Below are 26,480 nucleotides of genomic sequence, written 5' to 3' on the forward strand. Positions count from 1 at the left end.
GATACCTCAAGACAAATGCTGGGCATAGAAGCCACAAGGCATAAATCTGCAAAGAAGTAAAAAGCTAACCTTTTCAAACAATATGGCTTCTCTCTCACTTACCAACTTTACATTTCCCTGTATGGCCCCGGAAGATGGCTGGTTAGCCAGAGACGGGTAAGATTCCTCAAGGGAGGAACAACCTAAGACAGGCACAGTCGCAGGGGGGCCATCAGGTGAGAAATTGGGGATCAACAGAGGTGAGGCTTAGAACCTTACCCCTGCTGTTTTGAGAGATATATTCTACATCCATGGATGTTTTGTTGCCCTTGTCTAGCTTGGATGAATACTTAGTCTACAGGCACACACCTGATCATCTTCTTCTCTTACAGCACTAAATTATGTTTTCTACCTTTATCTTGCATCTACCTACCACTTCAGCATTTTATTAAATAATAATAATAATAATAATAAGGGAGAAATGTGGGATTCACATATGAATCATGTATAAAAATCAAACAAATAATCATATCTGACTTGATTGTTTATAGTTCATGATGCGTGATCAAAACCAAAAGTTTCTGTGATGACTGCCCTTGCACTGTTCACCATGTAAGAACTTATTCACTATGTAAGAACTTGTTCACCATGTAAGAACTTGTTTGTTATGCTTCAGAAGATTGGAGACTGTTGAGATATAGGCTTGGGGTTGTTTAATGACTGTGCATTGAGTCCCCTATACAGAATTTTATTGTTGTTAACAACCATTTGATCAATAAATATGAGAGATGCCCTCTCAAAAAAAAATTGAAAAAAAGATAAAATCTTAAAAGTGGAATAAGTTACATGCCTAGAAAAATTTGTTGCTGAAGGTGTTACCATAGTAAAAATTTTTAAATATTTGAAATGTCCATCAATAGAAATGGTTATATAAATTCTGGTAATAGATATAATTTATAATTTTATTATATACTTATCACACTTGTAATTTTACATACAATAAGTTTATTTGTTTCATTATCTCTCTTTGGTCACAGATGGTAGAACCCATGAAATTAAGGACGTCCAATTTTGTCTTTAACAACTAATTCATTTCCCAGTAGGTACTCAATATGTACTTGTTGAAGAAAGGAATGAATGACAGCTTTCTTTATCTTAATAGGCTGGAAGTGATGGGGAGAGTATTGGAAACTGTCCCTTTTGCCAACGCCTTTTTATGATACTCTGGCTTAAAGGAGTTAAATTCAATGTGACAACTGTTGACATGACCAGGTAAGAGAAATCAGGACATGTTTCATTCTGGGGATTAAAATTGGTAGACACCAGTACAATGTTGGTGTTTGTATAATGCATACTTTCTTTAGAGGCCTGACTCTTCTTATTTTCAATGATCACAGAAAGCCTGAAGAACTGAAGGACTTAGCCCCAGGGACCAATCCTCCCTTCCTGGTATATAACAAGGAGTTGAAGACAGACTTCATTAAAATTGAGGAGTTTCTAGAGCAGACACTGGCTCCTCCAAGGTACAGCATTTTACAGGATGTTATTCTTGAGATAATCTATTTTGTTGGACTTTTAATTCCAGATTGAGGGTTCTTATCTCTAGACATCTTTTTCAGCATCAGACCTCTCTTTTGCTATCTTTCCAGGAAAGTTTTTGCAAAGATTCACCTGATCACTCCATATATGAGTAAGAAACTTTACTATAGAATTATTTAATATATGTACAGCTGGTAAAACTTTATGAAATGTAGTTAGTATATTAAGAAAGGGCAAAGGATAGTCTTGGAAACCTGGAAAAGACAGGTAAATTTGAGCCACACTTAATTTCAGCCATATTATTGGATCCATAATGGAGTTTGGGAGCAGTTATACTGATAGAAATAAGACCAATTTTATTGTAAAGCCCTCAGAACATATTCAGCTTTGAAATAGCCTTTAATTTAGTCTGATCTCTTAGCTTTGCAGGTGGGGAAACAGTGTGTCTATCATGCATAAACTTCCCCCCTTCAACTTCAAATACACAAAATGAAAGATATAGCCTTTCAAATTATTTTTTAATGCATAGAATACTTGAAGTAATAAAGTAAATTCTCTGTGGTCTAGAAATAGAGAAGAAACCCATGGTGGGGTAGAAGTGAGGGCATGGAGTAAGAACACTGTACAACCTATGAGGATGGGTCAGGACTAGACGTTCACATCACTGGTGGCATGAAAGCTGAACATACCCAACACAATAGCTAGAGGCCAGAACTGAACTGTTTATACTTGAATGACAGCTATATGTCTTCCCATGCAGAATAGTATATGGAAACAAGAAGCCTGTTGTATTCATTTCTTTATTGCTGTGCAATAAATTACCACAAACTCAGTCTTAAAATGACACCCATTTATTATTTCAGAGTTTCCATTGGTCAGGAGTGTGCTGTGAACTTAAAATCTCTCCAAAAAATAAAGTCTAAGTCATAAAACAATATATAAAGCATAAACAAAAGTTTCTATCAGTCCGTAATTCTTTCTACCTAGGAACCTGGATAATATTCTGGATTCTCTTCTGTGTGCCTATACTGTCTAAGTCTCTTTCATTCATTAGATTTTAAGCACCCGTTCTAAGTTTGTCCATTAGTATTGAGCCTTCTTTGGTTCTTTTTCCCTCTACTACTTCTTTCCCTCACGCCAACTGCTCCTCAAACTTTTCTTGCTCCCAAAGATAACTAGTGAAAAAAACCACTGTATATCTTTCCATGCCATTTTCTACATTTATATATGCATATTAATAAAAATTTACCTTATAAATATTGCATCATGCTTATCTCACTTCAAAGCCTTCACTCATCAGTGTAGACTTAACCTACTATTTTAATGGCTGCATAGTAGACACAGATGTGCTACAAGTTGCTGAACTATTCCTCTACTGATGGACAGTATTTTACTTCTATAAACGGTGCTATAAATAACATCCTTGCGCATATGCCCTTATGTACTGGTGTTTTCATTCCTATGGAATAGATTCCCAGGAGCAAAATTCAAATGGTATGTCTTTTTAAATTTTTACTGCTTTAGCCATAAATATATGAGAGTACACTTTTCCCACATATTTGTAGTGCCGTGTATTATCACTCTTTTTAAATTTATACTGGTCTGATGGGTGTAGTGATATATCATTGATACTTTAATTTGTATTTCCCTGAAAAATAGGTGACTTTGAGCATCTTTGCACATGTTGGTTAATCATTTGGTTTTGTTCTGTGAATCATCTTGTCAAATCCTTCTGAGTTTCTATTGGCTTATGTATCAGTTATGGATTGCATTCAACTCTGATAACTAGAGCCCCCAAAAGTAGTGGCTTAAATAGATGTGGATATTATTTTTCTCACATAATGATAAGTCAAGAATGAGGGATTGTATGTCTGGAATGACAGCTCCATACTTTCACTGGGGACCTAGGCTACTTCTAATCTTTCTTGTCTGCCATCCTTAAGATGAGGTTTCCAGTCTCAAAGATAACTTGTGTTGATAATGTTGCTGGAATTCCAGGCAAAAGCTCTAACTCCCACACAGGAAGAAGAAAAACAAAATACAAAGGATTCAAATCAGCTTTAAGGAGTTTTCACAGAAGCTACACTCGCAATTTCCACTAACATCTCATTATTTAGAAATAATTCATATGGTCATATCTAAGTACAAAGTAGAGCTAGGAAATGTAGTTTTAACTACACTTTTAGTATATTGCCACCCTGTAGTATATTTAGTATATTGCCACACTTAACAAAACAAGGTTCAGTTAAGAAAGACAGAAAGACAGACAGAGAACAAAAGAAAGAAGAGAAAGTGACACGTAACTGTATTGTCCAAAGAAGAAATACAGATGGGCAACAAGCACAAGAAAAGATGCTCCACATCACTAATCATCAGGGAAATGCAAATCAAAACCACAGTGACATATCACCTCATCCCAGTCAGAATGACCACTATCTAAAAGACAAGAAATAACCAGTGTTGGGGAGGATGTGGAGAAAAGAAAACCCTCCTACACTGGTGGTGGGAATGTCAACTGGTGCAGCCACTATGGAAAGCTGTACGGAGATTCCTCAAAAAATGAAATGTATAAATACCATACAACCCACTATCTCCACTTCTAGGAATTTACCCAAAAAAACAAAATCTCTGATTTGAAAAGATATGTACACCCCTATGATTATTGCCACATTATTTACTAAGATATGGACACAACAAAAGTGTCCATCAATGGATGAAGAAGATGTGGTACATATACACAAAGGGATATTAATTAGCCATAAAAAAGAAAAAAATATGGTCCACATCATTAGTTATCATGGAAGTGCAAATTAAAACCACAATGAGATATCACCTCACACCAGTTAGGATGGCCAACATAGAAAAGACTAGGAACAACAAATGCTGGCGAGGATGCAGAGAAAGGGGAACCCTCCTACACTGCTGATAGGAATGTAAAGTAGTTCAACCATTGTGGAAAGAAATATGGAGGTTCCTCACAAAACTAAAAATAGAAATATCATTTGACCCAGGAATTCCACTCCTAGGAATTTACATGAAGAAAACAAGATGCCTGGTTCAAAAATACATATGCACCCCTGTGTTTATCATAGCATTATTTACAATAGCCATGAAATGGAAGCAACCTAAGTGTCCATCAGTAGATGAATGGATAAAGAAGATGTGGTACATATACACAATGGAATAGTATTCAGCCATAAGAAGAAAACAAATCCTACCATTTGCCACAACATGGATGGAGCTAGAGGGTATTATGCTCAGTGAAATAAGCCAGGCGGAGAAAGACAAGTACCAAATGATTTCACTCATCTGTGGAGTATAAGAACAAAGAAAAGAACTGAAGGAACAAAACAGCAGCAGACTCACAGAACCCAAGAATGGACTAACAGTTACCAAAGGGAAAGGGACTGGGGAGGTGGGTGGGAAGGGAGGGATAAGGGCAGGGAAAAAGAAAGGGGGCATTACAATTAGCATGTATAGTGTGTGTGTGGGGGCACGGTGCGAGCTGTGCAACACAGAGAAGACAAGTAGTGACTCCATAGCATCTTACTACGCTGATGGACAGAGACTGTAATGGGGTATGTGGGGGGGACTTGGTGATGGGGGGTGTCCAGTAAACGTAATGTTCCTCATGTAATTGTAGATTAATGATACAAAAAAAGACAATTATTAATAAGACAGGAATACTCACCAAAGAGATCTACTGACCCCATGGTCTTTTTGAAGAAATGAAAAAGCCAATCCTCAAATTCATATGGAACTGCAGGAGACCACAAATAGCCAAAATAATCTTGCTAAAGAAAACAAAATCAGAGGACTCACCCTTCCTGATTTCAAAATGTACTACAAAGTTACAGTAATCAAAACAGTGAAGTATGCACAAAAATAGACTTATAGATGAATGGAATAAATTTGAGAGTCCACAAATAAACCCATATATCTATGGTAAAATGACTTTCACAAAGAATGCCTGCCATTCAATGGGAAATGAATAATCTCTCCAAGAAATGATGTAGGAACATCTAGATATTCACATGCCAAAGAATACAATTAGACACTTCACATTATATACAAAAATTAATGCAAAGCATATAAAATACCTAGACATATGAGCTAAAACCATAAAACTCTTAGAAGCAAACATAGGGGTAAATCTTCAGGATCTTATATTTGGCAATGGTTTCTTAAATATTACACCAAAAGCACAAGCAACAAAAGAAAAAATGGATAAATTAGACTTCATCAAATTAAAAACTTTTGTGCATTAAAGAACACTTTCAAGAAAATGAAAATACAACCCACAGAATGGGAGACAATATTTGCAAACTGTGTATCTGATAAGGGTCTAGTATCCAGAATATATAAAGAGCTCTTACAATTCAACAACAGAAATACATTCTAATTTAAAAATTGGCAAAGGACTTGAGTAGATATTTCTCCAGAGAATATATACAAATGGATAATAAGTACATGTAAAGATGCTTAACATCATTAGTCATTAGGAAAATGCAAATCAAAACCACAATACAATACCACTTCACACCCACTAAGATAGCAATCATCAAGAAAATAGAAAACAACAATTGCTGATGAGAATGTGTAGAAATTGGAATTCTCATACATTGCTGGTGGGAATGCAATCACTGTGGAAGAGTTAGTTACTCAAAGAGTTCAACATACAGTTACCATATGACCCAGCAATTCCACTCCTAGTGTAAGACCGGAGGTATCTGAGGAAGAGACTGGTCTCACTGGAGGAACCCGACTCGAGCAAAGTAAGGAAGAGAATGGCGAATGTCACTCAAATGATTCAATGGACGGTCCCTAGCCGCAGGTCCCGCCTAGAACATGTGTTGTAGTACTCTCTCCCCACGCCCATTATGACCAATCATCGGTGATTTTGACACCCATACTGGCCAATTAGTTCTGTTTGCAATACCCTCAGGGCTCTCCCAGCTCCCTTGATAATCCTGTCACCCCTCCTACTGGGTGCAACCTCCCTGGCCCATGTACGGACCAGTGAACCTCACCCGGGATGGCGCTAATAAAAATTTTTTTGGCTCCTTTGTTGGCACTTGCCTGGTCTGGTTTCTTTTATCTTACACCTAGTATACACTCAACTGAAAATAAGTACTCAAACAAAAGCATGTAGACAATGTTCATAGCAGCACTATTCACACCAGCCAAAAAGTGGAAAGAACACTAATCTCCATCAACTGATATTGGATAAATAAAATGTGGCATATCCATTACAATGAAATATTATTCAGCCATAAAAAGAAATGAAGTACTGATACATACTGGAATATGAATGAACCTTGGCCATTATACTAAGTGAAAGAAGCCAAACACAAAAGGCCACATATTGTATGACTCCATTTATATATGTCTAGGATAAGCAATCCATAGAGACAGAAAGATTAGTGGTTCCAGGGACTGGAAGGAAGAGTTAATGGGGAGTAACTACTTAATGGGAACACCATTTCCTTTTTTGTGTGATGAAAATGCCCTGGAACTACATAGGGGTGACGGCTGCACAATACTGTATTACTAAAAGCCACTGGATTGTACAGTTTAAAATAGTTTAAATGGTGAGTTTTATGTTGTGTGAATTTTACCTCAATTTAAAAAACTTAAAATTTTAACTAAATTGAATTGAATTTATATTACTATTTGAATAAATTTCAGTTTTATGATGTGAATTCTTCCCATCATAGAACATGGTTTGAGTATTTGGGTACCATCATATGTTATTTTTTTCTGGCTAAGATATAATTGTCATATAACACTGTGTAAGTTTAAGGCATACAATATGTTGATTTAATACACATATATTACAATATGATTTCCACTGTAGCATTAGCTAACACTCTGTCACGTTACATAATTAGCATTTTTTTCATGGTGAAATGGTTAAGATCTAGTCTCAGCAACTTCAAAGTTTTAACACAGTATTGTTAACTATAATCACTATGATTTGATTTCCAGGACTTATTTATTTACCAGATGCAAGTTTTTACACTTAAACAACATCTGCCCAATTACCGCAGCCCCTCAGCCTCTGGTAACTACCATTCTACTCTATTTTTATGAGTTTGGCTTTTTTAGATTCCATATAAGTGATATTCTACAGTATTTGTCTTTGTCTGACTTATCTCACTTAGCATAATGCCCTCAGGGTCCATCTATGTTGACACAAATGTTAGGATTTCATTCTTTCTCATGGATGAATATTTTATTGTATATACATATACATATCACATGTTTATCCATTCATCATTATCAACCTAATAGTGTCTGTCTCGTGTTCTTTGATGAAATTTTGTTGTTTTTTTGTATTGGTTCTATGACATTTTGCATTAAATTACTTCTAAATATATTATACTTTGTCATAGGAATTTTTATATCTTGTATAAATTTTTATATTTTATTTTAACATTATAAATGGAATATGCCATTAATATCCATTTCTATCTGGTTATTGCTAGTTAGAAAGGTTATTTTTTTTTTACTGTTGACTTGTATTTAACCACCTTACTAAATAACTCATTGATTCTTGTAATTTTTCCTCCACCTTCTTGGGTTTTGTAGGTATACAATTATACTGTTGTTCTTCCACTTGCTAGAACCTCGAAAACCGTATCACTATAATAGAAATTGTAGACATCTCTGTCTTGTTCCAAATGCAATGTAAATGGTTTTAGAATGATGTTTTTTCTTGTCTTACTGGTGAGGATATGCAGCACAATGTTGAAGACCAGTAGCGATGATGATTATTCTCCTTTACTGGTTTCATCCTTAAGAAGAAATAGTTCTGACGGACAGTGACTGTAATGGTGTGTGGGGGGGGACTTGGTGAAGGGGGGAGCCTAGTAAACATAATGTTCTTCATGTAATTGTAGAGTAATGGTAAAAAAAAAAGAGAAATAGTTAACATTTCACCATTTAATATGATGCTTGCTGTAATTTTCTGATGGATGCTTTTAACAAGTTAAGGAAATTAATGAATTAATTTAATCATTCCACAAATATTTACTGAATACTTACTAAGTGTAGGTACTATTCTAGGCACTTGGAACACATCAGTGAGCAAAAGAGGCGAAAACTCTCTTCCCTAGTCGAGCTTACATTCTAGTTGGGAATGACAGCAACTAAGCAAGTAAAAAGCAAAAGTAAATTATTTTAGATAATGATAAGTACTAAGTAAAGATAAATCAAGGAAGGGAAGTATCAGGTATTAGGGGCAGGGGAGAGGTTACAGTGTTAGAGAAGGTGGCCAGAGCAGCGGGTGGGGCGGGGGGGGGACCTGAAAGAAGAGAGGGAGCAGTCCATGCGCACGTGTGAGGGAACGCACTCCATTTAGGGGCAAAGTTAAAAGGCCCTGGGGCAGGAGCCTGTCAGAGTTCTGTATGAAGAATACAAGGGGGTGAGTATGAAGTGAGTAAGGCAGAGAGGAGTGATGCCGGGGTTCTTGTCCGCGAAGCTGAAGAATGAGCGTCACAAACACTCAAGGCAGGAGAGCAAGGGACAGGCTTTCATTTAGAAATAAAGTGAGAGAATAGAGATCCCGGCTCACACCAGGAGGGGACAAGAGAGCCCATAGTGGTGCGTTGTCTAGGGGGTTTTATAGGCAGTTGAAGATTTTTCGAGAACATGAAAAAATCTTAGGGGTGTGGACTTGTTAAGTGGTCCCTGAATATTTAGAATTAACAACACAAGCAACTTCCTCTGATGATTTCTCCCTGACATACCAGCATCTTGGTCTGGGGGCATATGAAACAAGGCCACCTGCTCAGCCCCCAAGGTGGGCTGAGGCATTGTGTGCTAAAGAGTAAATTAAGAATCTTACTTCTTCACTTCCTCACTGTTAAAATGCAATCTTATCTTTAAGGTGGAATCCTTCCTGCCTTTTATTGTGTTGTTTATGCCTGGGCTTACTTGCTAAATTAGTTGCCCAGTTCGCAAAATCACTTCATCACATCTGAAGGAGGAAAGACAGCACAGAGGCCTGGGCCTTTCAGCCTGCTCAAGTGAGCCTTACACATGATTGTAAATGGTCAGCATAAGAAAACATGTGCTGCTCTTCTTTATCTGGGGAACATTAACTGATCTCACTGAAGAATGATTCTAGAGCTCAATGTTTAACATAGAGTTTTAGTAGAGGGGTTTCCTTGCATGTAGTTAAATTGCTCTGACTGCAAATATCCCGCCCTGCCCCCTCCGGAGTCTCCCACCCTACTCTGACTACATCTACAGTCCCTGTCTCAGAGGGGAGTGGGATCCGATCATATTGTAGACTGCTGTGAGGACTTGGGCTGAGTCTGAATGAGATGAGGACATTATAGGGTAATAAGTAGAGAGAGACATGATATGACTTACCTTTTAGCATGATTGCTGGGGCAGCAGGTAGAGGATGGTCTGGGAGTGTGGGGAACAAGCATGGGAGTGGGGAGATCAGTCAAGAAGCTTTGGGCCAGGCTGGAATGCGGGGTAGGGGTGAGTGGAGATGGTGAGAAGTGGGCAGATGCTGGGTACATCTTGATAGGTAAGCTGGCTGGAGTTGCTAAATTGGTCAAATATGGGGATGGAGAGAAAGAGAGGAATCATGGAAGATAACTATTTGGCCTGACCATTTTTAGCTGCTATTGGTTTTTTTATGAATAAGAATTGATTACCATTGAATATTTTTTCTGCATGTATGAATGATCATATGATTTTCCTTCTTTAATTTGTTAATGTGATGAATTACATTATTACATTATTTTATTTTATTATGCTAAATGAACTTTGTATTACTAAGAGGAAGATAACATGGCTACTTTTTTCCATCCTCTTTATTCTTTCATTTGTTTTGTAAGTTACAATATTTGAAGCCTTTTTTCCTAATATTTATCTTTGAAAATATGTATTACTACCATATCTTCTGCCAAATAAGCTTTTAGGGGTAAGTATGGGGACCTAACTACCATTTGAAAATTTGTTTTCACAGGTAAATAAGCTTTGAATTCCAGACAGCTGGTTTCTCAGTGAGCTTTAGAAACTGAAGTATTCTGAGATTGAGAAAAATACATATTTCCAATGAAAGGTGCCTCAGGACCTTCAGTTACCAACACGATTTTCCAAAATCTCCATTCTCAGTAGAATGCAAGCCAGGACACATGGTCTCTGTCGTGTTGTGTGTGAATGATAGTGTAGTGATGTTTCTTTTTTAAGGTTTCCTCATCTGAGTCCCAAGAACAAGGAGTCCTTTGATGTGGGCTGTAACCTCTTTGCCAAGTTTTCTGCATACATTAAGAACACACAAAAGGAGACAAATAAATGTAAGATACCTTCGTTTAAATTTCTGTTTTTCTCACTTGCTCATTCTCAAGTTCACACTTAGTAAAAATAGGATTTTCCTGAATACACAGTATATCTGGGGGATTAGTCTTCCCCTCATTCTCTGTTCTCATCTCTGAAATTCCCTTGCATGAAGTTTTATTAGATTTAGAACCCAATATTCAATATAGCCATTATCAACTTAGCTCAATTAGAGCATTGACACACCAGGTGTGAATTAACTATATGGATGTATTTCTTCATCCCCCAACTTTTCCAGTCCTGTGTACTTTAAAGGTTTCTTAAACCATAGCACCTACCATACCCTACAAACATTGTTGAATAGGTTTACTATCCTTTGAGTCATGAGAGTTATTAGTCTCTGATTCTGCTATTCTGTGTTAAGTGATAACATATATCACTTTTCTTCCTTTATTTGAGTCTCCTCCCAACGTACCTCCCCAAGAAAAGTCCAAAAATATTTCCACTCACTATTTGATTACACATCTGACCGAATTATCAGTGGGTAGTTGAACATTATAGATAACTATCTGAGATTTTTGCAGAGCCAGTGTAAGCCAGTGTGTATAGATAGAGATGTCTAAATGTGTGAAAAGCATATTGAGAATGTATTTAAGCATGAAGACAATGTATTTATAAGTACCCTATGACTTCATTGCCTCAGATTTTGAAAAATCTCTGCTCAGAGAATTTAAGCGTCTGGATGACTACTTAAAGACCCCACTTCTGGATGAAATTGATTCAGAAAATGCTGAGGAACTCACAGTTTCCAGAAGATTGTTCTTGGATGGGGATCAGCTGACACTGGCTGACTGCAGCTTGTTACCCAAACTGAATATTATTAAAGTAAGTCTTTATAGAGCAGTCTAAATGGTTTGGAAGGAGTTTGATTGTTGCCAGTATGAAGCACAGAGACTCTGCAGTGTGAGGTTGTTACATGATTGGCTTGCCATCATCATTATGTATAGTGTATATCTCTTTTTTTCCTGGGATAAAAAATCCATGATTATCTCCTTGGGGGTGCATGAAACATCTTGTTCCTTTTATTTATTTATTTATTTATTTATATATTTATTTATTTTGTTATCATTAATCTACAATTACATGAGCAACATTATGTTTACTAGACTCCCCCCATCATCAAGTCCCCCCCCATACCCCATTGCAGTCACTGTCCATCAGCATAGTAAGAAGCTATAGAATCACTAATTGTCTTCTCTGTGCTGTACTGCCTTCCCCGTGCCCCCCACCACATTATGTCTGCTAATTGTAATGCCCCTTTTTCTCCCCCTTATCCCTCCCTTCCCACCTATCCTCCCCAGTCCCTTTCCCTTTGGTAACTGTTAGTCCATTCTTGGGTTCTGTGATTCTGCTGCTGTTTTGTTCCTTCGGTTTTTGCTTTGTTCTTATGCTCCACAGATGAGTGAAATGATTTGATACTTGTCTTTCTCCACCTGGCTTATTTCTCTGAGCATAATACCCTCTAGCTGCACCCATGTTGTTGCAAATGATAGAATTTGTTTTCTTCTTATGGCTGAATAATATTCCATTGTGTATATGCACCACCTCTTCTTTATCCATTCATCTACTGATGGACCTTAGGTTGCTTCCATTTCTTGGCTAAATAGTGCTGCAATAAACATAGGGGTGCATCTGTCTTTTTCAAACTGGGATCCTGCATTCTTAGGGTAAATCCTAGGAGTAGAATTCCTGCATCCAATGGTATTTCTATTTTTAGTTTTTTGAGGAACCCCCATACTGCTTTCCACAATGGTTGAACTAATTTACATTCCCACCATCAGTGGAGGGTTCCCCTTTCTCCACATCCTCGCCAACACTTGTTGTTGTTTGTCTTTTGGATGTTGGCCATCCTAACTGGCATGAGGAGATATCTCATTGTGATTTTAATTTGCATTTCTCTGATGATTAGGGATGTGGAGCATCTTTTTATGTGTCTGTTGGCCATCTGAATTTATTCTTTGGAGAAGTGTCTGTTCAACTCCTCTGTCCATTTTTTAATTGGCTTATTTGCTTTTTGTTTGTTGAGGTGCATGAGCTCTTTATATAATTTGGACGTCAACCCCTTATCAGATATGTCATTTAGGAATATATTCTCGCGTACTGTAGCATGTCTTTTTGTTCTACTGATGGTGTCCTTTGCTGTACAGAAGCTTTTTAATTTGATATAGTCCCACTTGTTCTTTTTTGCTTTTGTTTCCCTTGCCCATGGAGATATGTTCACGAAGAAGTTGCTCATGTTTATGTCCAAGAGATTTTTCCCTATGTTTTTTTCTCCTTGTTTCTTTTTTTCTAAATCAGAAGTTGTTTTCCACTGTCTTATCTATGAAATGGAGTAATGTTACCTGAAGGGTCCCCACCAGTAAGATGGCAAACTTCCGGCTTCTCTTCGGGGTCCTCAGTTCCCGCCGGCGCCACCTGAAGCCCAATCACCTCTCGCCCCCCTCCCAATCCCAGCACCTAGCCAACAGCCAACAGCCCCGTAGAAGTGACACCTCAATCAATTCATGCCCCCTCCTATATAACCCAGCACCTTTCCCTAATAAAGCGGAACTCTCCGGTGAATTGCTGCTATGTGTCGCTCCTTTCCTTTCATTGGTGCCGAAACCCGGGAGACGGGACACCCCAACTGGGCCCCGTCTTCCCCCCGACACCAGCAGCAGCTTGCCCTCGTCCTCTTTTTCCGGCGCTGGCTCATCACACTCACCACTCCTCTCTGGCCTTTAGGTAAGTTTTCCCCCCGGAGTGGGTCGCTCTTCCCTGAGCTATCGCAGTGCCATTGACCGTGATCGTCCGGCAAGGCCCTGACGCTCGGGGATGAGGAGGGAACGCTCCCCGCCTCAGGCCTTCAAGGCTGCGGCGGACCCTCAGGCCCCTCCTCCAAAAGCCATAAATCCCCGCCTCAAGCCTTTACAGCTGCGGGGAACGCTCAGGCCCCTCCTCCGACAGTCATAAACGCATTCACCATCCCTTCCATCAGTGCTGAAAGTTTTTAAGCAAAATTTCCCCGGGGTGGGCCACTCTTCCCTGAGCTATCGCAGTGCCATTGACCGTGATCGTCCGGCAAGGCCCTGACGCTCAGGGATGAGGAGGGAACTCTCCCCGCCTCAGGCCTTCACAGCTGCGGTGGACCCTCAGGCCCCTCCCCAAACAGCCATAAATCCCCGCCTCAAGCCTTTACGGCTGTGGCGGATGCTCAGGCCCCTCCTCTGACAGTCATAAATCCCCGCCTCAGGCCTTCACGGCTGCGGCTGACTCTCAGGCACCCCCTCCAACAGCCATAAACGAGGTGACTCCTTTGTGGATGAGAACGCTCCCTTTTCCCCCCCTCCTCCTTCTGTTCCATCCGCCGAAAACGCCTAGCGCTAGGTACCTCGAGACTCCGGCACTCTGCCTTCTTAGGGAAGTCTGGGTGACGACCCACACTTTCCAAGAAATTCCGACTCGTATACGAGTTTCCGCAGACCACCAAGGATCATCAGGGACGCCCTTTGTCTCCTTGTGGTCTGCTTCCAGTCCGAGGATCTCCGTTCGTCTTCCCCTGTTTGTCTCCTTCTCTGTCCTTTAGCCATGGGAGCCTCCTCATCCCTCCCTGAAAGTTCACCTCTTGAATGCCTGCTTAAGCATCTGGCTACCCTCTCCCTGATGCCTGATATAAAACCAAAACTTTTCCGTAAATATTGCTCCCAAGATTGGCCGACATACCCCCTAGACAATAACAACCAATGACCTGCAGGGGGAACTCTTGATCCTAACATCACTCGCGATCTTTTTAACTACTGCCAGCGCCTAAAAAAATGGAAGGAGATTCCCTATATGGAAGCTTTCCACCTCCTCCTCCCCCCGCCCCCTCCCAAGTTCTCCTAGCCTGCAAGCCGCCGCCCCCGCAGAAGCCTCCTGTTCACTCCCTTCCCCTTCTTCTCCTACAACAGCCCTTCTCCCTTCCTCCCCAACCATCTCCTCCCCCATCTCACCTCCTCCACCTTCATTCCCTGCAGATTAAGCCTGAGCCTTTCAGCCCCCCTTTAACTAGGTCCCAGGGGCCTCCTCCGTCTTTGCCCTCATCACCTGTTTCTCCCCTGTTAGGGACCGCCTTTGTCTTCTCACATGTTTGTAGAGAGAATGGGAAAGCACCTCCCCCCATGTCTGAACGCAGCATGGGAAAGCACAAGTTAGAGAACAACCGGTGCAGTCCTTAGAAGTTATCTGTCCACAAAAACATATCTTGCCAAGACTCCTCACTCTGAAAATAGGGAGACCTTGAAGATGTGTAGAAACACCGCCCCTGCTTCTAGCTATGCCCTTCCCCCACTTGCCGATGTGGCAGGAATAGAAAACAACGCATTCCATAAGCGATTAACTGGAGCCCTGCTGTAGCTCAGTAGAGCATGGGACTCTTAACCTCAGAGTCATGAGTTCAAGCCCAACTAAAGCAGCAGAGGCAAGCAGCTGGGCTGCTAGCTGGCGACATGTGGGTCCGATTCTATCTTTCTTTATTTTCTTTGCCCCCCTTCTGCACTTCAGGACCTGCTCGACTAGGCACGGCTAGACCGCGTCACTCCCCCACAGACTGAGCCAGAACCCTTCAGTCCCCCTCAGACTCAGTCCCGAGAGCCTCCCAAAATTATCGCCCCCCCTCCGGGAGGTAGCAGGATCCGAAGGCAGCGTGCGCGTTCACGTCCCTTTCTCCTTAAGAGATTTAGCCTAACTAGAGAAACGCCTAAGTTCCTTTTCCACTGATCCCATGACATACATCAGGGAGTTTCAATAGACCCTCCAGTCTTACAGCCTCACACATCATGACATTTTCATGCTCCTGGCCAATACTCTCCTCCCTGAAGAGCGTAGACAAGTTTAGGACTTTGCCCAAATGCAGGCTACTGAAACCCACAGGACTGACCCCACCTATCCCCCTGGCCCCACTGCTGTCCCCGAACAAGACCCACACTGAAATTATAACACCACCATGAGTCTCTGCTCTCGAGATATTTTTGCCTCCTGCTTAATAGCAGGTCTGAAAAAGGGCAGCTTGTAAAGTAGTCAATTTTCAAAAGCTCCAAGACATAATTCAAAAGAGAGACGAAACCCCCTCCGAGTTCTTAGACAGACTCACTCAAGCCCTATTACAGTATACCAGCCTGGACCCAGAAACACCTGAAGGAAGACATGTCCTTATGACATACTTCCTAGCTCAAGGCTACCCCGACATTAAAGCTAAACTCAAAAAGTTAGAACAGGGCCCCGCTACCCCACAGACTGAGATCCTAACAGTGGCCTTTAAAGTCTTCCATAAGAGGGAGGAGGAGAAAGAATGCCGTAAACAAAAGGCTGATCAGGCCAATTTCCAGATGTTGGCCCAGCTGATAAAACCACAACCTGGGTGCCCCTCTACAAACAAGCCCCCCCAAGAGCTTGTTTCAAGTGCAGAAAAGAGGGACATTGGTCAAGGGTGTGCCCCTCCCCCAGATCTCCTACCACCCCATGCCCCAGATGCCACAAAAAGGGCCACTGCGGGTCTGATTGCCCAACCACCCGAAGGGGAGGCTGGACAAACAACCCCCATCCTAAGCCCGCCGTAGTGGGGCTGGCAGAAGAAGATTGATGGGGCCCGGGGGCTTCTCGCCCGACCATTTCCATCACCAAACAGGAGCCCAGGGTTACTCTAACAGTAGACGGTCACCCCATCTCCTTCCTCCTAGATACAGGAGCCACCTTCTCAGTCTTGTGAGAATACCGGGGCCCTACCACGCCAGCCATTACTCCTATAGTCAGAGTAGGAGGTAAACAGATTTTCCCATTAAACCCCCCACCCACCCTTTTATGCACAATCCAAGACAATCCCATACCTTTCTCCCACTCCTTCCTGGTTATGCCCCAGTGTCCCATCCCTTTACTAGGATGAGACATCCTTTCCCTCCTCCACGTTTCCATAACTATATCCACTCCCACAGCCCCCAGTACTCCCTTTCTGATGGCCCTCATAGCCGACGACCCCCCTCTACCCAATGAAAGCTCTGGTTCTGCCCTCATACACCCTGTAAATCCCAAAGTTTGGGACATTACAAGCCCCTCCGTGGCCCTATGTCCCCCTGCCTCTATCAAATTATGTGACCCCTCTCAGTATATCTGTCAGGCACAATACCCCCTAACCACTTCAGCCCTCATAGGCCTCCAACCCATCATTCAAGCAGACCCACTCACTCCCCATTTAATACCCCCATATTAGCTGTTAAAAAAACCAACGGATCTTTCCGCCTTGTCCAAGACCTTTGCCTCATCAACATAGCCATTGTCCCTATCCATCCCTTAGTTCCAAATCCATACAGCCTCAGCATCCCACTTCTCAGTCCTAGATCTCAAAGACATACCCCCATATTAGCTGTTAAAAAAACCAACGGATCTTGCCGCCTTGTCCAAGACCTTCGCCTCATCTACATAGCCATTGTCCCTATCCATCCCTTAGTTCCAAATCCATACAGCCTCAGCATCCCACTTCTCAGTCCTAGATCTCAAAGACCCATTTTTCTATCCCTCTAAACCCCTGCTCCCAAAATTTTTTCATCTTCACCTGGACGGACCCATACACAAGACATTCTAAACAACTCACTTGGTCAGTTTTGCCACAAAGCTTCCGAGATAGTCCCCATATTTTTAGACAGGTCCTAGCTCAGGACCGCAAACAGTTTCATCATGATCACTCCAAGTCCACCTTATAATACATAGACAATCTTCTACTCGGCAGTCTCTCGTGGGAACAGTCTCAACTTGACACTGCCTCCCTACTTAACTTTCTAGCTTCCAGAAGTTACCGAGTATCCCCCGTCAAAGCTCAAATCTCTTCCCCTCCTATCACTTACCTCAGATTCCTTCTATCTCAACAAAGAAAGTCCATTACCTTAGACAGAAAATGGCTCCTCTCTGACCTGCCCATTCCCAAAACCAAGACAAAAATCCTTTCCTTTCTAGGCCCTTTCTAAGCCTAGCTAGATATTTTAGAACGTAGATCCCTAACTTCTCCCTGCACCCTGTTGGCAAGACCCCTATACAACCTCAGCAAGAGCCCCCCTAAAAAACCATTATCCTCCTCACCCCGACACTCCTTCATTAAGCTCCGTCAAGCCCTTGTAGAAGCCCCAGCTCTCCATCTTCCTGATTTGTCGAAGCCCTTCTCATTATACATTCATGAGAGGTCCAGTCAAGCTCTAGGAGTCCTAGGCCAATATGCTTTGCCCCAGTAGCTTATATCTCCAAGCAATAAGACCCCACAGTTCAGGGATGGGCCCCCTGCCTACGAGCATTAGCCGCTAGACAGCTCTTGCAGAAAGAAGCTCATAAACTGACATTCAGAGCACCCCTTACCATTCTGTCCCCACATCACCTAAAAGATCTCTTAACCTACAAAAGTTTACAGACTCTCCCTCCCTCCAGACTCCTGACCTTACTGTCCTTTTTCCTCCAAAATCCCGTTCACCCCCTTTGCCATCCATACCCGAATCATGACTTTTTCCTCCTTTACTGCTCTCTCGCTTTTTTTCCTCATTCCTATTGTCTTCCCCAGCACCCCAGCCTCCTTTGTATGGCGATTCAAAGTCAGACAGACTTACACACAGCATCAAACAAAAGTTACTGCCCTCATTGCCACACTAGACTGCCCTCTGAAAAGCTGCTCTGAGCCTTTATACCTCCACTTTCCTCCCTCCACTGAAGTGTTCACTAGCAGCTCCCCTTATTCTCCCTACCTCTGCTTCCTCTATGACCAAAAACAAGCCTATTGCAGGCGATGGCCAGATACCTACAGGAGATGTCCCTACTAGTCTTGCACAATTCACTACATAGGTAACTTCCAGTACCCACAGTATTACTCCTCCAACCGTTTCATGAAATATCCCAACGGCTCATTCTCCTTATCAATCCCAGATCCCTGGGACTCTCGATGGGCTGCCAGAGTCACAGCCTCAGTTTACTACGGGAAGTCCTCGACCCTCCACAGTACCCTTCATATCTCTCGAAAGTATGTTCCCTCTCATTCCCAGATCTCTCAAGTTGCATCAGATAGCAGACATTCTGAAAAAGTCATTATCCAAACTCTTGATAGCGCCTCTTCATCTTCTTATCCCCGCCCCTCTTCCCATTTCTCCTACTCTTCATTACAGCTCATTCAGGACACCACCATCTTTCTCAACCACACCCTTAACACAGCCAATTGTTTCTTGTGCGCATCACTACAGCGCCCACTGCTGGCCGCCGTGCCACTTAATATTTCCAACTACTCCTTCCATGCAGAAAGACAACCCCTCTGCCCCCTGGCAGACATACCCCTATGGGAACCAGAATACGCAGATAATCTCACCATCCACCACTGTGTAAGCCCAACTCCACCCCCCTCCAGCGCACTTCACTGCCTCTCTATCTACACCCCTACCTCCAGCTCTAAGACTTTTATGCAACCGGGACACTTCTTTTGGTGTAATGGCAGTCTTTTCAACTCACTGCCTCTCAACTCCGATACACCCTGCATTCTCGTCACCCTAATCCCACAGTTAACACTTTACAGCATGGCAGAATTCCTTGAGCTCCAACCTCCCTTGCCCTCGCGCACAAAAAGAGCTGCTTTCCTTCCCATCATGGTCAGTAGCTCTTTGATCACCTCAGCCATTGGGGCAGGGTTTTCGGGAGAAGCCTTATAGGCACTCTCTATAGGCAGTTAGAGATCTCAACGCCAAACTTGAGGGAGCCCTGACATCCACTGCCGATTCTCTAGCCTCTCTCCAAAGACAGGTCACTTCGCTAGCTAAAGTCACCCTTCAAAACCGGCGGGCCCTAGATCTGCTTACAGCCGAGAAGGGCGGCACCTGCGTCTTCCTCTGGGAAGAGTGCTGCTATTACATCAACGAATCTGGCATTGTAGAAACTGACATTACCAAACTCACCGACCTTGCCTCCAGTCTCCACTCTGCTTCCAATTCCAACCCATTCTCATCAATACTAACAAACCCCCTCCTCACCTGGCTCTGGCCCATTGCAGGCCCCATAATAATCATTCTTCTCGCCTGTCTCTTCTTACCCTGTATAATAAAGTTCATCAAATCCCAAGTCGGAAAAATCTCTAATCAAGCTTTCAACCAGCTTTTACTCAGGAACTACCAGCTTCTGGCCACAGAAGATCCCTCACCCTCACGTGACCTCCTCACCACACGCTGAGATGGACCCCTCTCTCCACTGGAAACTGTTCCTGGAAACAATAGCCGCAGACGCCTGGCTCCTGACACCCATATCCTCTTGGCCAACCTATGGTTACAGGGAACCTTCATTGATTTCCAAACCTGAAGAAGTCCACATCTACTCGTCCTTACTGCGGGGAGTCCTATCAACCCTTTCCTCCCAATCCTCAAGCCCTCACTCCCTTCTCCACCCCTGTTCAGCAGGAAGCAGCCAGAGAGAAAGCGACGTCCACAAACCCATAGAGGAGAAAGGGGGGAATGAAGGGTCCCCACCAGTAAGATGGCAAACTTCCGGCTTCTCTTCGGGGTCCTCAGTTCCCGCCGGCGCCACCTGAAGCCCAATCACCTCTCGCCCCCCTCCCAATCCCAGCACCTAGCCAACAGCCAACAGCCCCGTAGAAGTGACACGTCAATCAATTCATGCCCCTTCCTATATAACCCAGCACCTTTCCCTAATAAAGCGGAACTCTCCGGTGAATTGCTGCTATGTGTCGCTCCTTTCCTTTCATTACCCATTTCACATAATTGAGAAAATTAAATAAATTAAGACATGTAAAATGCTTAGACCAGTGTCTAGATCATAACAAGCAATAAGTGATAATGTGGGCTATTAATGTTTCATGATGATTTAATCATTAATTTAACAAATTCTTATTGAATGGAACTTATTCTATTTTGGGTTATATGCCTGAACCAGAGAATACATAAAGGAATAAGATATAGTCTGGATCTTAAACAAACTCAGTCTAGCAAGGCAATATATACTCTTTTTCTTTACTTTCTTCTAAACATATTAATTAAATATAGCATAAATATAAATAAGATTTATTTTTGTAGTACTTTTTGTGTAGATAGCATGACCTTAATGATCTTGACTTTTGAGAGATGTTTCTAGATACTAGGCATGTTACTGATGCCTTTTCCTACTAACTGTTTTCTCATCTTTTTTCCCCCAAATCCCAGATTGCTGCCAAGAAATACCGCAACTTTGACATTCCAGCAGAATTCTCAGGAGTCTGGCGCTATCTCCACAATGCCTATGCCCGTGAAGAATTTACTCATACATGTCCTGAAGACAAAGAAATTGAAATTACCTATGCAAGTGTAGCTAAACAGAAGAGTTAGGACAACTCTTTCAGCAGAAAAAGCTCTCTTCACTTGTTATATTAGAAAGGCTTTTGGAAAGAAGACTATGGAAAATACTGTTTCCTCTATCTAACTCCCTTGTTCAAAGGAATGCTGTATTTTCTATATCTAGTGAGCCCAAACTATCTGCCCACTGTATATTTTAAGTCTTCATATTTTCAGTTCATTTTCTTTGTTTCCATGGAATACCCACTTCAATATTAAATGACATGGAAAGCATCAAGATCATTTGCTATTTGAATTCTTACAATGCATCATGTGTAAGCTTAATAGATGGCTGAAGTTGCACATGACATATCTAGAGCCACAACGTGAAGCTTCTCTTTAGAAACATTTAGAAACATTAGATCATTAAAACAACTTTATGCTTTTCTTGGTTTTATAAGTGCACAAGTTTATTTCTGATATGAACAATAAAATCAGAGTGTTAGCATATCAGAGAGCCAAATCCTCATGAATGATTTTAAAAAATCAGCTCTAGGAACAGATCAAGACCAACTAGTCTTAGAATGGCATTTAACACCTACGAATATGTCTACCTCATAGTGAGAGATGAAACTACGCCCTTTATGACCAGATTATATTGTTAAATGAACAAGCATTATTAGAGAAAACATAATAATTTTTAAAAGATCAGAATCAAGTATATGGCAAAGTTGTAAACTGAATCAGATATTTTATTCACTAGAAATAAGAAGCAAACTAAGAAATTCGACTGACCAAAAGGTCTCATTGCTGTCCATAAAAGGATAAGTAAGGCACACTGTCCTTAGAGGATAACCACAAAGTTTTCTGTAGAATTTTAAATGCTCTGTTGCCAAATGTACTCGCATTTACATGTTAAAATAAAATCACTAAAATCTGTAAACAAAGGCTGAGCTTAACTTTTGGTTCTTCAGAGGAGAAACAAGGAAGACACAGTGTTATTATGGGCTTTGGGGGAAGGGTGGAGTTTAGATAAAATTTAAATGAAGCAATGTTTTAATAGGTTCAATGAAAAGTAAGTCAATGAGTAAAGAGTTAACAGACATGAACTTCAAAAGGGCTCAAAATACTGTCTTTGCAAACCACAGAGTTAAGATAAATGCATAATGTGGTATTCCCTCTTTGCTAGAAGACCTCTGATCTGAGAAAGTGCACCTGAGCTAAATGGTGGGGTTGTGGCTTCTCTGCATAAATTAGATCCTTCCATTCTCACTGATATGACTTCAAAGAGTACAGTTTTTCAAAATCTATGATTTTAAACAAAATTTCTCTGTACCTGCCCTAAAACTCATTTTTACAGATTGTACCATATTAAAAGTGTGCCTCCAGCATATAACAGGATGGGCAGTTGTGACAAGTAGGCATTATTCAACTCCATAGATACTGATACACCTCAGAATTCCCCTCTTAGACAAAAGGATTATTATTTTCTTAGATAATACCAATACAATTCAATTCAGTAACTACTTATTGAGTACTATGTTATTATTTAGTTATTTAATCCTCACAACAACCTTATAAAGTATGTAAAAAAAATTCTGCCTCATGTTGAAGGAATTTTCTCTTTTCTCACAAAAGACAGTTTGATAATGGAGACAGGCAATTCGACATGTTATTACAATACATATGTATTATGAAAAGAGTAAGCACAAGGTTACATAACAGAAGTACACTCTTACGTGTTCCCCCAGCCTGACCTCAAACAAGACTTGATCATATAGCCTTTGCATAGCACAACCCCTAAAAATTCTGAGATGTGTTTTTATAAGCACGTAAATGTAGGCCTTACACACATTATTTCCAACCCGGGCAGACACATAACTTCAAGGTGGGGTCCTGGATGAACCTAGCACCAGCAAGCTCTTCTCCCACTGATGTGATTTACTCAATAGAGGAAAGGGAATTTTTACCCATTAGGGTCACATTTTTAAAAAACATAAAGGAAAAAAAATATTAGTTGGTGCAAAAATAGATAGTAGTGGAATCTTGATTACAAACACAAATAGACAGATGTATGAAAACTTAATATCCAATAAGGTGGCATTTCTCATCCATGGTGAAAAACTACAACACAATGCAGGCCAGTTCTTTGCCACTTTAGCTCAAGGATGGCCTTTCCTCCAATTTTCAATCATATGTTCCTCATTTCCATGTGAGATCTCACCAGAACAGCCTCTACCATCCATATGTCTATGAACATTCAATTCATGATTATTTATGTATTCTCTAAAAGATAGACAGCTCTCCTCTGTTCTTTCCGAGCCTTCACTGGAATCGCTGTCTTGAAACCACTTAAAAAGACCCCACTGGTTAAGCTCCCTGCAGGTAAGGAGTTGAATTTTTTCACTGAAGATCACCAAAGCTTATAATCAAGGATCTGTCACAAAAGAGAGCTCAATAAATAGTTGTTAAATTTAAAAAAAAGTTCCATGCTAAGTGAAACAAGCCAGACAGAGAAGACAAATACCATATGATTTCACTTATATGTGGAATATAAACAAAGCAAAACAAAATGAACAAAACAGCAATAGATTTATAGACCCTGAGAAGTGACTGGTGGCTAGCAGGGATTGGGGTGGGGGGTGAAATAGGTGAAGAGGACAAAGAGGCACAAAATTTCAATTATAATATAAATTAGTCACAGGGATGAAAGTACAGCACAGAGAATATAGTCAATAGTTCTGAAACATCTTTCTATGTTCACAGTAGCTACACTAGTTGGGATGAAGATTTAATAATGTATATAACTGTTGAATGACTATGTTGTACACTTGAAACCAATATAATATTGTATATCAACTATACTTCAATTAACAAAATCAAAAAGAAAAAACTCTTTCAGCCTCTATCCATTACTCATTTACAAAGTCACTTTCACATATTTAGGTATGTGTAACAACAACACCCCACTTTCTGTTACCAAAATCTACCTGAGTGAACTCAGGCTGCCATAATAAAATGCCATAAACAACAGGTAGCTTAAATGACACACTTATTTCTCATAGTTCTGGAGGCTAGAAGTCTGTGAGCAGAGTGCCAGCATGATCAGGCCTGGAGAGAACCCTATTCTTGGTTGCCTTCTTTCTGTGTGCTCACATGGCAAAGAGAGAGTAAGAACAAAATTTCATCAAAGAACATGAGACACACTCTTTTAGGTTGATAATGATGAATGAATAAAGGAGGAAAAAACGGACCTTTAAACTGTATTTGTAATAGCATACTAAGCGAGTTAAGTTAGACTGCTGATAGTAAGGAAGTTACCTTTGAACCTTTGGAAACCACAAATCTAAAGCCTGCAATGGCAATAAGTACATACCTATCGACAATCACCCTAAATGTAAATGGTCTGAATGAACCAATCAAAAGACACAGAGCCAATAAATAGATAAACAAACAAGATCCGTCTATATGCTGCTTACAAGAGACTCATTTTAAACCCAAAGACATACACAGGCTAAAAGTGAAGGGATGGAAAAAGACATTTCATGCAACTAATAGGGAGAAAAAAGCAGGAGTTGCAGTACTTGTATCAGACAAAATAGACTTCAAAACAAAGAAAGTCACAAGAGACATAGAAGGACATTACATAATGATAAAGGGGGCAGTCCAACAAGAGGATATAACCATTATAAATATCTATGCACCCAACACAGAAGTACATACATATGTGAAACAAATACTAACAGAATTAAAGGAGGAAATAGAATGCAATGCATTCATTCTAGGAGACATCAGCACTCCACTCACTCTGAAGGACAGATCAACCAGACAGAAAATAAGTAAGGAGACAGAGGCACTGAACAACACATTAGAACAGATTGGACCTAACAGACATCTACAGAACTCTACACCCAAAAGCAGCAGAATACACATTCTTCTCAAGTGCACATGGAACATTTCAAGAATAGATCATATATGAGGCCATAAAAAGAGCCTTGGTAAATTAGAAAAGACTGAAATTGTACCAACCAGTTTATCAGACCACAAAGGTATGAAACTAGAAATAAATTATGCAAAGAAAATGAAAAATCCCACAAACACATGGAGGCTTCACAACATGCTCCTAAATAACCAATGGATCAATGACCAAATAAAAACAGAGATCAAGCAGTATATGGAGACAAATGGCAACAATAATTCAACACCGCAAAATCTGTGGGATGCAGCAAAGGCCGTGCTAAGAGGGAAGTATATTGCAATACAGGCCTATCTCAGGAAAGAAGATCAATCACATATGAACAGTCTAAACTCACAATTAATGAAACTAGAGAAAGAAGAACAAATGAGGCTCAAAGTCAGTAGAAGTAGGGACATAATAAAGATTAGAGCAGAAATAAATAATATCAAGAAGAATAAAACAATAGAAAGAATCAACGAAAGCAGGAGCTGGTTCTTTGAGAAAATAAACAAAATAGATAAACCCCTAGCCAGACTTAACAAGAAAAAAAGAGAGTCTACCCACATAAGCAGAATTAGAAATGAGAAAGGAAAAAAATCACTATGGACACCACAGAAATACAAAGAATCATTAGAGAATACTATGAAAAATTATATGCTAACAAACTGGATAACCTAGAAGAAATGGACAACTTTCTAGAAAAATACAACCTTCCAAGACTGACCCAGGAAGAAACAGAAAATCTGAACAGACCAGTTACCAGCAACGAAATTCAATTGGTAATCAAAAAATTACCTAACAACAAAACCCCTGGACCAGATGGCTTCACTGCTGAATATTATCAAACATTTAGTGAAGACCTGATACCCATCTTCCTTAAAGTCTTCCAAAAAGTAGAAGAGGAGGGAATACTTCCAAACTCATTCTATGAGGCCAGCATCACTCAAATATCAAAACAAGGCAAAGATACCACAAAAAAGAAAATTACAGGCCTATATCCTTGATGAACATAGATGCAAAAATACTCAGTAAAATATTAGCAAACCGAATTCAAAAATACATCAAAAAGGTCATCTATCATGAGCAACTAGGAATGATTCCATGGAAGCAAGGATGGTACAATATTAGAAAATCCATCAACATCATCCACCAAATCAACAAAAAGGACAAAAAACACATGATCCTCTCCACAGATGCTGGAAAAGCATCTGACAAAATCCAACAACCATTCATGATAAAAACTCTCAACAAAATGTGTATAGAGGTCAAGTACCTCAACATAATAAAGGCTGTATATGACAAATCCATAGCTAGCATCATACTTAACAGCGAGAAGCTGTAAGCTTTTCCTTTAA

At 40.7% G+C, this 26,480-nt stretch overlaps 1 protein-coding gene across 1 annotated transcript in view; it reads left to right on the plus strand.

Annotated features, from left to right (window-relative positions):
* CLIC2 (chloride intracellular channel 2) overlaps positions 1 to 22,114 on the plus strand; it is a 35,888-nt gene extending 13,774 nt beyond the window's left edge. The window contains exons 2-6 of the mRNA XM_017678960.3: positions 1,142 to 1,251; positions 1,377 to 1,502; positions 10,732 to 10,838; positions 11,522 to 11,703; positions 21,060 to 22,114. Coding sequence (XP_017534449.1) covers positions 1,142 to 1,251; positions 1,377 to 1,502; positions 10,732 to 10,838; positions 11,522 to 11,703; positions 21,060 to 21,221 — 687 coding nt within the window. The 3' untranslated portion in view covers positions 21,222 to 22,114. The remainder of the gene's footprint in view (positions 1 to 1,141; positions 1,252 to 1,376; positions 1,503 to 10,731; positions 10,839 to 11,521; positions 11,704 to 21,059) is intronic.
* The last annotated feature ends 4,366 nt before the right edge of the window (positions 22,115 to 26,480 follow it).

Source organism: Manis javanica, chromosome X (assembly GCF_040802235.1).
Source record: "Manis javanica isolate MJ-LG chromosome X, MJ_LKY, whole genome shotgun sequence".
In the NCBI taxonomy this organism is placed as follows: domain Eukaryota; kingdom Metazoa; phylum Chordata; class Mammalia; order Pholidota; family Manidae; genus Manis; species Manis javanica.